Source organism: Geotrypetes seraphini, chromosome 3, assembly GCF_902459505.1.
Source record: "Geotrypetes seraphini chromosome 3, aGeoSer1.1, whole genome shotgun sequence".
NCBI classification, from domain to species: Eukaryota; Metazoa; Chordata; class Amphibia; order Gymnophiona; family Dermophiidae; genus Geotrypetes; species Geotrypetes seraphini.
Window position 1 is genome coordinate 110,410,667 of NC_047086.1, and position 13,176 is coordinate 110,423,842.

The window sequence follows — 13,176 nt, forward strand, 5'->3', positions numbered from 1 at the left end:
CAGAATTATGATATTGAACACTCTAACTTTATTTGGAGATTTAATAATGCTTTACTGGCGGATTCAAACTTCCTAGAAGATTTTAAATTAAAAATGCAAGAATTCTTTCAAATTAATAATTCAGATAATATTAATGCTGAGATCTTGTGGGACGCTTTTAAAGCAACAATGAGAGGAAATATTATTTCATATTCAGCTTTTATTAAAAAAACAACTTAAAAAACAATTTATTGAAATGGAAAAACAAATTAAATTATTAGAAAATAAATTAATTGAGAAATGGGAAAATAATACACTACAAGAGTTATTAAAAATAAAAGTTAAATATAATGAGATTTCTTCTCAATTGGTGAGGAAAGATATATTCTATAAACAAGTTCAATTCTATGGTAATTCAAATAAAGCTGGAAGATTATTAGCAAATTTTCTTAAAGCAAAGAAAAGAAAATCTAAAATTATTGCAATTAAAGATATACAAGGTAATACACACACTAACACTAAAGACATTTTAACACATTTTCTTGATTTTTATAAAGATTTATATTCTTCTGAATCTTATGAAAATAAAGAACAAGATGGATTAAATTTTTTAAATTCATTTATTGGACCAAATGTTCCGGATCATATAAAAAGAAGTTTAGAAGAACCTACCGTATTTTCACGCAAATAACGCGCACCCGTATAAAACGCGCACACGGGTATAGCGCGCAGAAATCACGATGATATGTACAAAAACTTTGGTATACCGCGCTCACGGGTATACCGCGCATGCTGCCCGACGCTCCTTTCGCCCGCCCTGACTTTCTGTGCGCTGTCCCGACTCTCCTCACCCCCCCTGACTTCCGTGCACTGTCCCCCCTTGAAGGTCTGTCCCCATCCTGAAAGCCTGATGCCCCCCCCGACGTCCGATACATCCCTCCCCCCCCGAAGGACCGCCGACTCCCCAACAATATCGGGCCAGGAGGGAGCCCAAATCCTCCTGGCCACGGCGACCCCCTAACCCCACCCCGCACTACATTACGGGCAGGAGGGATCCCAGGCCCTCCTGCCCTCGACGCAAACCCCCCTCCCCCCAACGACCCGCCCCCCCCCAAGAACCTCCGACCGCCCCCCAGCCGACCCGCGACCCCCCTGGCGACCCCCACGACCCCCCCACCCCCCTTCCCCGTACCTTTGGTAGTTGGGCCAGAAGGGAGCCCAAACCCTCCTGGCCACGGCGACCCCCTAACCCCACCCCGCACTACCTTACGGGCAGGAGGGATCCCAGGCCCTCCTGCCCTCGACGCAAACCCCCCTCCCCCCCAACGACCGCCCCCCCCAAGAACCTCCGACCGCCCCCCCAGCCGACCCGCGACCCCCCTGGCGACCCCCACGACCCCCCCACCCCCCTTCCCCGTACCTTTGGTAGTTGGCCGGACAGACGGGAGCCAAACCCGCCTGTCCGGCAGGCAGCCAACGAAGGAATGAGGCCGGATTGGCCCATCCATCCTAAAGCTCCGCCTACTGGTGGGGCCTAAGGCGCGTGGGCCAATCAGAATAGGCCCTGGAGCCTTAGGTCCCACCTGGGGGCGCGGCCTGAGGCACATGGTCGGGTTGGGCCCATGTGCCTCAGGCCGCGCCCCCAGGTGGGACCTAAGGCTCCAGGGCCTATTCTGATTGGCCCACGCGCCTTAGGCCCCACCAGTAGGCGGAGCTTTAGGATGGATGGGCCAATCCGGCCTCATTCCTTCGTTGGCTGCCTGCCGGACGGGCGGGTTTGGCTCCCGTCTGTCCGGCCAACTACCAAAGGTACGGGGACGGGGGGGGGGGTCGTGGGGGTCGCCAGGGGGATCGCGGGTCGGCTGGGGGGCGGTCGGAGGTTCTTGGGGGGGGCGGTCGTTGGGGGGGAGGGGGGTTTGCGTCGAGGGCAGGAGGGCCTGGGATCCCTCCTGCCCGTAATGTAGTGCGGGGTGGGGTTAGGGGGTCGCCGTAGCCAGGAGGGTTTGGGCTCCCTTCTGGCCTGATATTGTCGGGAAGTCGGCGGTCCTTCGGGGTGGGGGTGCGAGTGGTCCTGCCGGGGGGGGGGGGATGTATCGGACGTCGGGGAGTCGGCCGGGCAAGAGGGCTTGGGCTCCCTCTTGCTCCGATCGTGGATGCGGGTGCGGGTGGGAGCGCGTGCGAGCGGTCGTTCGGGGTGGGGGTGCGAGCGGTCCTGCTGGGGGGGGGAATCGGGCGTCGGGCGGGGTGGGAACTATGTTTTAAAACTTTTGTATACCGCGCTCACGCATATAACACGCGAGGGGTATGCGCGGTAGGTAAAAACGCGTATAACGCGCGCGTTATATGCGTGAAAATACGGTATATCTTTAAAAGAAATAGAATCAGCATTGAAGTCTCTTAGAGTTGGATCCACTCCGGGTGGTGATGGTTATACTGTTGAATTTTATAAATCATTTCAAAACATTATTTTACCATATCTATTAAAATTGTATCAGTATCAAATGAATAATGGAAATATATCAGGTACTATGGCTGATTCAGTAATTATTGTCTTACCAAAACCAAACAGGGATCCTACCTTGGTTTCAAATTACAGGCCTATTTCTTTATTAAATGTAGATGGTAAATTGATTGCTAAAGTATTAGCAATAAGATTGGCAAAAGCTCTTCCTTTTATTATTGATGTACACCAAACAGGATTTATTGCTAAAAGACATTCATCAAATAATACTAGACTAGCATTTCACTCATTAAATTTAGCAAAAAATATTAATGATCCAGCTTTTCTAGTGTCTTTAGATGCAGAAAAAGCTTTTGATAGAGTGGAATGGAGTTTTATGTATCAAGCTTTAGAATGGTTTGGTATAGGCCCCGGTTTTATTAAAATGATTCAAACATTGTATAGCTCTCCTGGTGCAAGATTATATATTAATAATAATTTATCAGATAGATTTAACTTGCGTAGGGGAGTTAGACAAGGATGTCCTTTGTCTCCCTTACTTTTTGATGTTGTTCTGGAACCCTTATTAATTGCAATTAATCAAACTAAGGAGATAAAGGGAATCCCATTCTCCAACTGGGAATTTAAACTTTCTGCTTATGCAGATGATATTTTATTATATTTAAGAGAACCGGGGAATACTATTCCATGTTTGCTTAATCTGTTAGAGAAATTCGGTAAATTTTCTGGATATAAAATTAATTGGAGTAAATCTGAAGTTCTTCCAATTAATGTTCATTGTACCAAAGGATTATTTGATTCATATTCATTTATCTGGAAAGAGGATGGTTTAAAATACTTAGGAATTATTATCAAAAATACTATTGAAGATACAGTTAAAGAAAATGAAAAAATTTTATTAAGAAAAATAACAGAAATGTGTGAGCAATGGAATCCTTTACATCTTTCTTGGTGGGGAAGAGTTCAAACTATTAAAATGATGATATTGCCTGTGGTTTGTTATCAAATGAGTATGATACCAATATTTTTTCAGGGGTCATTTTATAAAAAGTTAAACAATATTCTTACAAAATTTGTTTGGTTTGGGAAAAGACCCAGAATTGCTTTAGTATCTTTACAAAGACCAATTGTGGAGGGAGGGGTAAATTTCCCAAATTTTTATAGGTACCATCAAGCCTATATTCTAAGACAGGTTATGTATTGGATCCTCCCAGATCTCATGGAGAATGTACCAGATTGGTTATATTTAGAATGGCGGCTCCTGTTCCCATTACATTTAGAACATTTAATTAGTATAACAATGCCTAGAAGATACAAAGACAACAGAATTTTATTAGATACTTGGAAAACATTAAGATATATCAGTAATCTATCACCAGATCCAATAGCTAAATCACTAAATCAATCTATTTGGGTAAACTCCAGGATCAGGATTGGCGGATTTAAGATCGTCTGGAAACAATGGATAACTGCAGGTATACGGACATTGAATGATGTCATTTCAGAAGGATCAATGCTTAGTTTTTCACAATTGCAAAATAAATTCGGTTTAAATAAAACACAATATTTTAAATGGATGCAATTGAAGCAGGCCATTCAGGCAGGGTTCCCTGACTGGAAAGATCTTAATACTCAATATAGTCTGCAGGTTTTATGTTTCCAGGCGGATTTCTTGGGACACCAAGCCGCAAAATGGTATAAATTGTTATATGGATTTTTAAATAAAAAAAAGAAAACTGGACTTAGGGATATTTGGAGTATTGAGATTGGACAGACAATTTCTGCTTCTCAATGGCCACGATTTTGGTCCTGGAGATTAAGGTCTACAAGGTCAGCATCTATGAATCAAACATGGATGTTCTTGTTACACAGAGTGTTATGGACCCCTACGCGCCTGCAAAAGATAGATAGTACTAGATCCAATAGATGCTGGCATTGTAGAATAGAAGTAGGGACGTTAGAACATTTAATTTTTTTCTGTCCCTGCGTAAATGCCTTTTGGAATTTAATTTGGCCCCAAATTAATAAGTTATTAGAAAATCATGTAGGACTCTCATATGACACCATACTATTTGGCACTGCAATGAGAACTCAGAGTCCGATCTCAGCAAATAATAATAAGCTGCTATTAATATTGACAGGAGTCGCCATGCAACAAATAACTCAAAACTGGAAGGACTACACCAAATTAAATTATACATTCTGGTGGAACTCTGTCTGTCATATATACAAAATGGAAAAAATAATAGCGTTACAACAAGGGAATCTTCATAATTTTAAGAAAATATGGCAACCATTGACTAATTATTCTACTGATTAGATTTCTTAGCACATTTGTAATAAATATATAGGAATGGGGAGGGAATTATATAATTTTTGGATTTAATATATATGAAATGATATATAGATTGTAATTATAAATGCTATGAAATAATTAATTATATTATATGTAAATTAATTGATGTAAGAATAGAAAATTAATAAATAAATCAACACAATAATGAATATATTAGAATGGGAAGGGAAAGGGATTGTATATTATATGGATTTAAGTATTGGAAAAATGGGAGGGATATATTTTATCTGATAAATGAATTATTTAAAATCACAATTTTTCATGTATTATGCGAAGTTTTCTATGTACAATTAAAATATTGTAAGAATGAAAAATTTATAAATAAAATATTTAAAAAAAAAAAAACATTCAAGGTACTGAACGGGGGATAGACTTAGTAGATAAGGACAGGTTGTTCACTCTCTCCAAGGTAGGGAGAACGAGAAGGCACTCTCTAAAGTTGAAAGGGGATAGATTCTGTACGAACATAAGGAAGTTCTTCTTCACCCAGAGAGTGGTGGAAAACTGAAACGCTCTTCCGGAGTCTGTCATAAGGGAAAATACCCTCCAGGGATTCAAGACAAAGTTAGACAAGTTCCTGCTAAACAAGAACATACGCTGGTAGGACTAGTCTCAGTTAGGGCGCTGGTCTTTGACCAGAGGGCCGCCGTGTGAGCGGACTGCTGGGCACTGGTTTGACCCAGCAGTGTCAATTCTTATGTTCTTATGTTAATTTGAGCCCAGACTTTACTGTGCACAGCCTACTACTATAACTGCTAGGCTACTCCTCTTCTGCTCTGAGGCATGACGCTACATATTGTGCCAGGGCTGGCTCAAGGAACTGTAGCACCCTAAGGCAACTTTTGCATTGTCCCTCCCCCACCTATGATCCAGGAGTTCCCCCTCTATCTCAATCCCCCCCCAAATGCTGCTGATAAAGGATACCAAAATCTTGAATCCCAATCTGACATCTCCATACCTGTCTGCAGAGAGAAGGGAAGAAAGAGGAAGAGACGCTGGACTGCGACTTTGGTCCTCAAGTACTCTATAGGTTGAGCCAGCCATGTATTGTGCTCCTTTTTTAGTACTAACAAATTTCAGTTATGCTAATGCCATTTAGAGGCACAGGAACTTTGAAGAACTTCCAAAACTGCGACCAGAAGTATATGGTATAGGACTTCCGGTGACGTCACGGACCAAGATGGAGGGTTAGAGACATTGCTCTGACTCTCCACTCCGTAGCAGCGTACCTTTCCCGTGGGGAGAGCTGAAATTTGCGAGTGAGCGAGTCGCGGGGAGAGCGTGCAGCCTAGCGTGCTTCCAGGATGCCGTCAAAAAAGAGAACTGAAACCGGCAGAGCGTCGGAGCGCGGAGGAGAGCAGGGAGGCCTCAGACACGTGCGGGGGACCTCCGGCATGTCCGCGCGCGAGTCGGGAGACAGCGCGTCAGAAGATGACTTGGAGCGCGGTGCCTCCCCGCGGCTACGGCGTGCAGGAACGGCGGCGGCGGTTACAAGAGCCGATCTGCAAATGTGGGCCACAGAGATCAAAGAGGAGGTGGCAGCAGTTAAAGGAAAAATAAAAGAGGCAGTGAAAGAGATCCGGCAGGACTTTGCTGACTTGCTGGGCAGAGTGGAAGACACTGAAAAGAGATTGGGGGAGCAGGAGGAGACGGTACAAGGACTCACTACCCAGGTGAAATCAGTCCAAAAGGATCTGCTGGATTGCTGTGCTCAAGTGGAGGATCTGGAGAATAGGTCCCGACGGAACAATGTCCGGATCCGGGGAGTTCCAGAAACAGCGGAGTATGGTGATGCTGCGGCTGTGGTGCAGGAGCTTAGCCGGTTTCTGCTGGCCGAGGATGGGGTATCTGACACTGCTCCTGGGGGCCTGAGAGTGGATAGGGCGCACCGCACACTGGGTCCGAAGTCTGGAGATTACCCGAGAGATATTATAGCCTGCATCCACCACTTCCCAGATAAGGATCGTCTGGTGAAGAAAGCTAGAGACATGGGTGTTATATCCTGGAAGAATTTGAAAGTGGAGATATTCCAGGATCTCTCGACCATCACTTTGCAGAAGAGGAGAGAGTTTCGACCGTTGCTGGAGGTGCTGAAGCAGAACAACTTACGCTATCGCTGGCTGTTCCCATTCGGCCTGCTGGTTACTTTTAATGGGGTGCATAAGCGTGTGACGACGGTGGCGGAGCTGCAAGCGATACTTCTGAAGGAGGGCTTGGTGCAGATGGGAGATTCCGTTTTGAGCAAATTATCGGCGCAGAAGTTAGAGCGGTATCAGTGGAAAGCGGTGCCCCAGAGACGGAGAGGACGACAGAGCTCTCGACTTGAGGGGGAGGCAACCGAGCTGGGCACAGCTGCGGCCCCGGACACCTGAGTGGATGGCTGAGGGTGTTCGTGTTCACCCGCTGCAGGGTTCTGGACCTGGGTGCTGATCCAGTGCTGACTTTGGGAGTGTGCCTGAGAGTATATGGTTAAGGGGATGGGGAGCGATTGCAGGGGGGCTAGGGTGTGTGAGAGGTTTGGATGTGAGGACGGGAGGTACATTAAAGGTGGCATGGGGGGGTGGTGAAGTCACTTGAAGTCTTGGAAGGAGTGGGGAGAGTGGGAGTGTGGGTCTGGTGGGGAGGGGGGTGGGGCAGATTGGGGAGGAGGGGAGAGGATGGGGGGGTGGGGGGAATGGGGGGAGGGGAGCTTGGGTCATGGAGGGGGATGGTAGGGGGAGGGGTGTTGGGTGTGTTGCTGTTAGTTGAGGATGGGGGGGGATAAGGTTCTTAGATTGGGAAGTTTGAATGTTAAGGGGCTTAACATGCCACGTAAACGGCAACTGTTGTTGAAAGAAGTTAAGCGCCTATGTTTTGATATTTGTTTTGTTCAAGAAACTCATTTTGTAAAAGCTGGAGAAAAGCTTGTACAGTTCCGGGACTATCCCGTGAGGGTTTGGGCATCTAATAGGGTGGAGCGGAAAAAAGCGGGGGTGGGGATTCTGTTTTCCCACAAGTTGAAGGTGGTCCCAGAAGGGGAATGGAGGGATGAGGGAGGGAGATGGCTTATCTGGACTGGTTCGGTTGATGGCATTCGGGTAACGCTGGTTAATTTGTATGCACCTAACTCTCAACAGGGCCACTTTTTTGACCTTCTCCTGCCCAAAATTTTAGCGGTCAAGGTGGGGCACTTGGTGGTGGGGGGAGATTTTAATTTGGTTCTTAACCAGGAATGGGACTCCACGGGCAAGGGAAGTGACAGACTTAAGAGTGATAGAAAATGTCTGAAGAGATTTCTGGAAGTCCTTAATGTGGAGGATGGGTGGCGGGTGCAACATTGGATGGGTAGGGACTACACTTTCTATTCTCCTGTACATGAGGTGTACACTCGCATTGATTTGATATGTGTGGATAAAGGGTGGGGGGGTAAGGTGTTAGACACCAAGATTGATACCATTGGCTGGTCTGACCATGCCCCGCTATGGATGGATCTGAGCTGGGGAGGACCTCGGGGGGGAGATACGTACTGGAGATTAAATGATACCCTGTTAGGTGATCCGAAAATCGTGCAGAAGTTAGAAACGGGGATCTATGATTTTCTAGAGTTTAATAATGTGGATCAGTTCTCCCCCGTGACAATCTGGGAAAGTTTGAAAGGGGTGTTAAGGGGGGAATTGATTTCTATAGCTGCCTATAAGAAGAAGTCTCGGCAGAAGGAGGAATTGCAGCTCCGGGAAACACTCCGCACTTTGGTGGATCAACACAAGAGGGGTCAGGGGGGCCCGCAGCTGAGGCTTCGGCTTCAGGAAACCCGAATGGCCCTTGGGAAGTTAGAAGATGAGGTGATTAAATTTAATCTTGAGAAGTTGAGGCTTAAATATTTTGAATCGGGAAACCGGGCTAGTAAACTTTTGGCTCATAGGGTCAAAGTGCAACAATCTAGGAGTAATATTTTGGCTATTAAGGAGAGGGATGGCACGGTTATTACTGAGGAGGTAGGCATACAAAGGCGGTTTCGGGAGTTCTATCAGGAACTTTATACTCCAGAGCTGGAGGGTTCCGTGGAGGAGAGCCAAGCCTATTTGAGAGATTTGGGACTGCCCACTCTATCTGGGTCGGATGCGCTGGGGCTGGAAGGTGATATTACGGTGGATGAGGTATTACGTGTTATTAGACAATTGAAGCCGGGAAAGTCTCCGGGCCTGGACGGGTTTACAGGGCTGTTTTACAAAAAACTTTCTCCCTTGGTTGCGCCTTTACTAACTAGATTATTTAATTCCCTGAAAGAGGGAGAGTGCTTGCCTTTCTATATGCGTTTGGCAGGGATCACGATACTGCCTAAACCAGGGAAAGATGCGTCTCTGTGTGGCAGCTATCGCCCTATCTCTCTGTTAGGCATTGATACCAAAATCTTGGCCCGTATTTTGGCTGATAGGATGGCAACCTATATGCCGGACTTGATTCACCCGGACCAGGTGGGGTTCATTGGGGGGCGCCAGGCGGCTGATGGTATTCGGCGGGTGCTGAACTTGGTGTGGGCGGCTCGTAGATCAAGAACGTCTTGGGTGGCGGTGGCGGTGGATGCCGAAAAGGCGTTCGATCGGGTGGATTGGACGTTTATGGAGGCTGTCCTACGCCAGATGGGATTCGGGTCACGCTTTATTTCTTGGATTCTTACGCTTTATCACACCCCGATGGCTTGCGTCAAAGTTAATGGGGTCTATTCCAAGCCCTTCGAGTTACATCGAGGGACGAGACAAGGGTGCCCACTCTCTCCCCTGCTGTTTGCTCTGGTGATCGAGCCTTTGGCTCAAAGCATACGTCTGTCCCGGCATGTGAAGGGGGTGCAGGTGCAGGGGGTTGAGCATAAACTGTCCCTTTTTGCGGATGATATTTTGGCCATAGTGGAGGGGTCGGAGAGTTCACTTCTGGCTCTACGAGACCTGATGCGGGATTATGGGCGGATCTCTGGCTTCAAGGCTAATATGTCTAAGACGGAGATCTTGAACATTTCGGTACCCGAGGTGGAGGCCCTGGAACTGCAACATAGGGTCCCCTTCCGCTGGGTGAAAGGCCCCATTAAATATCTGGGGATTTTGCTGGGGGTGGATTGGGATACCCTGTTCCGCCTTAATTATCTTCCTCTGGGAGCGGCAATGAGACAAGACCTTGATAGATGGGACCCTTTGTGCCTTTCTTGGATGGGTAGAATGGAGGTGATACGTATGATGGTCCTGCCCAGATTTCTCTATCTATTTCAAGTTCTTCCTGTTGAAGTCCCTAAAGCCTATTTTATTCGCTGGCATAGGTCACTTTTACAATTTATCTGGAGGGGTAGGCGTCCCCGGGTTGCGAGATATGCAATGTTCAAATTTAAGGAGGAGGGAGGCATGGGGCTACCCAATTTGGAATTATACTACCGGGCGGCACAGCTTAGGGCGGTTGTAGATTGGCATGCGATTCCGGCCAAATTGTGGGTTCAGGTGGAACAGGGTCTCATGGGGGGCCCTAGGGGCATAACGACGCTGTCTTATTTACCGTGGGTAGGCTTAAGGGAGAAGGAAATTGTTAATCTTTCTAATCCTTTTATAAGATGGACGCTACGGGTCTGGATGGGGGCTAGTAGGAAACTGGTGGACAGGGTGCGGGGATTACATTTTTTACCTATTAGGTATGCGGAGGACTTCACACCGGGTAGGGAGGGGGGAGTCTTTTGCAGGTGGGAGCGAGGCGGGCTGAGGCGTTTTGGCCAGCTGTTGGAAGGGGAGAGCATTCGAGGGTTTCCTGAGGTGCAAGCTTCTTTCCACCTGGAGCAGCGTGATTTATTCCCCTATCTTCAGGTGAAGGATTATATTATGCGATTCAAGATGGGGGACCTCCACGATTATAAGCGCTCGAGGTTTGAGCTCTTGTTGGGGGACCCAGTGCGTCGGGGCTGCATTTCGCATCTATACCGCATATTGCATGCAGACCCTGGTCAACAGACATCTTATATGCGGGCTTGGGAGGAGGATTTGGGGCTCACCTATACGACTGAAGAATGGGAACAAATAGCACTGCGAATACACCACGTGGCGGTGGCTCCACAACTGGTAGAAAATGCTCTTAAGCTTCTTGTGCGATGGTATGTTACTCCTGTGCTGCTTGCAAAGATGGGCACCTCATGTACAGGGGAATGCTGGAGAGGGTGTGGTCTGAGGGGTACGTTCTTCCATATGTGGTGGGAGTGCCCTCATGTCTTGGAGTACTGGACTCAGGTGTTCCATTATGTGGGGCGCCTCTTGCAATGTAATTTGCCATATAGAGCGGAAACAGCTCTGTTGGGGGTAATCCCAGGGGAAGTGGAGGAAACGCAGGACAAGATGGCACGTCTGGCTTTTACAGCGGCTAGGCTACTACTAGCCTCTCTTTGGAAAAGCCCCACGCTACCCACGGTGGAGATGATGAGAGTGAAACTGGGCTGGGTGTGTGAGAAATTTCGCCTTTCCGCTCTACTTACCCGCCAGAGGCGACAGTTCGAGGATCTGTGGGGTAGGTTCCTGGAGGTGGAGGGTAGTTCTGAGATTCCTGCAAGGGAGGCTTAGATTGCTTACTCCCGTATGGGGACCTTCTTTGTTTCCTGGGCTTTTGTCCCGCTCCTTCTCCTTTATGGAGCGTATTGAGTAGTGGGGGGGGATCTTGATGCTTCTTGGGGAGGGGTCAATTAGCTGGCTCTTTGGGGGGGCTAGAGGGGGGGGGGATGGGGGGTTAGGTTGTGGGGGGGAGGGGTGTTTCATATTGTACACACTGTATACCTGCTTATTGTTTTTCTTTTATGGTTATGCCACACTGTGGTACTTGTTGTAATAGTGGATACAGTGCTTAAATAAAGAATTACAAAAAAAAAAAAAAAAAAAAAAGAAGTATATGGTATATATATTGCTTGATCGCTCTCTGTGATTATATTGAGATTCAAAATTATTACATTAAAATAATTCTTTTAAAATATAAGGAAAATAAATGATGTGCCATGTATGCTTGGGAAAAAAAGATACTATATTTTAATTGTCATGTGTCTCTTCTATTTAATAGGCAATTCTAGAATATCTGCAAATGGTAATGTGGGTGTTGATGAGAATACACATCTGAAAGAGTGCGAGTCCCGAAGGTAACTGATCAAGAACTTGTTATAATATTTTTCTATGTACAGCATCTCCCTTCTCTTTCCTCTTATGCGTTCCTTTCTAATATTTCCTCTGTGCCCATCTCCCTGCCTTCATCGTCTCGCCCCATTCTATGATCCCCTCCTCCTGTGTGTACAGTATCACTCCTCTATAACCCTAAGACACCCCCTAAATCTAGCATCTTCTTTCTGAGTTCTTATTCTCCCATATGTCTAGCCTTCTCTCTGTGTCCATATACCCTCCCATATCTGGCATTACCCCTCCCAATTGCGGATCCTGCAGAACCCCTACCTCTCTCCTGATAGTGGGTCCGGCAGCACCCCATCTCCCCCCAATTGCACGTCCAACAGCCCCCCTCCCTTCCGATCATGTGTCAAACGGCAACCCCCCTCCCACACACACACACACACAAAAAAACCCCAAACAAACAAAACCCTGTACTCCCCTTCCCGGTCGGCTCCTTTGTGCTTCCCACCCTGGGCTTACCAGCCTCTTAAAAGCTTCATCGACGAAAAGGCAATGTTGCATGCCTGCTCCTGGACCTTCCTCTGGCCGAGTCCCTCCATCATCAGACCTGAATCTGCTACCTTGCAGCATCTCGATCAGTGGACCCGAAGATGTGATAATTGTTAGGCGCCGATTTGGGCTGTAAGGAGGATGTGGAAGACATTCGAATCTTTTTTGTAGCTGCTGCTGTATGAGGATGTGCATTGTCATGATGCATCAAGACTGTTTTGGACAACATTCCCTCTTCTTTTGCTGTGAATTGCAGGTTTAAGTTCATTTCACAGCAATGCACAGTAATTTTCACTGTTTGCCTGTGCACTTGGAAATGCACCAAAATAGGCCCCTTCATGTCCAAAAAGAAGGTTAATATGATTTAGGACTGATGTTTGAATTTCCTCTTTGCTGGAGAAGACTGATGTCTTCACTCCATGATGTGTATTTCGTTCTCCTGGTCTTAGTGATGCATCCATGTCTCGTCGTTGGTGACAATTCTCTCCCAAATACTCAGATCTTATTCATACCATCTCAGGAACTGGGTCACAACTTCCACATGCTGTTGCTTATGCAGATCAGTAAACTATTTGGGAACCCATCATGCGCAGACTTTCTTGTATCCTAAGTCATCTGCGTTATGGCAAGTGCAGATCCTTAGCTGATATTCAGATTTGCGCCAATTGAGACACTATTATCCGTCAGTCACATCCACTCTGTCAATGTGCTCTTATGTGCAC

General features: G+C 46.7%; 1 protein-coding gene across 8 annotated transcripts in view; it reads left to right on the forward strand.

The window, feature by feature from the left end:
• GCFC2 (GC-rich sequence DNA-binding factor 2) overlaps positions 1 to 13,176 on the forward strand; it is a 120,321-nt gene that overhangs the window by 51,403 nt on the left and 55,742 nt on the right. For all 8 annotated transcript variants that reach the window (XM_033937492.1, XM_033937494.1, XM_033937495.1 and 5 more), the window contains one exon: positions 11,847 to 11,922. In XM_033937492.1, the coding sequence (XP_033793383.1) occupies positions 11,847 to 11,922 (76 nt within the window). The remainder of the gene's footprint in view (positions 1 to 11,846; positions 11,923 to 13,176) is intronic.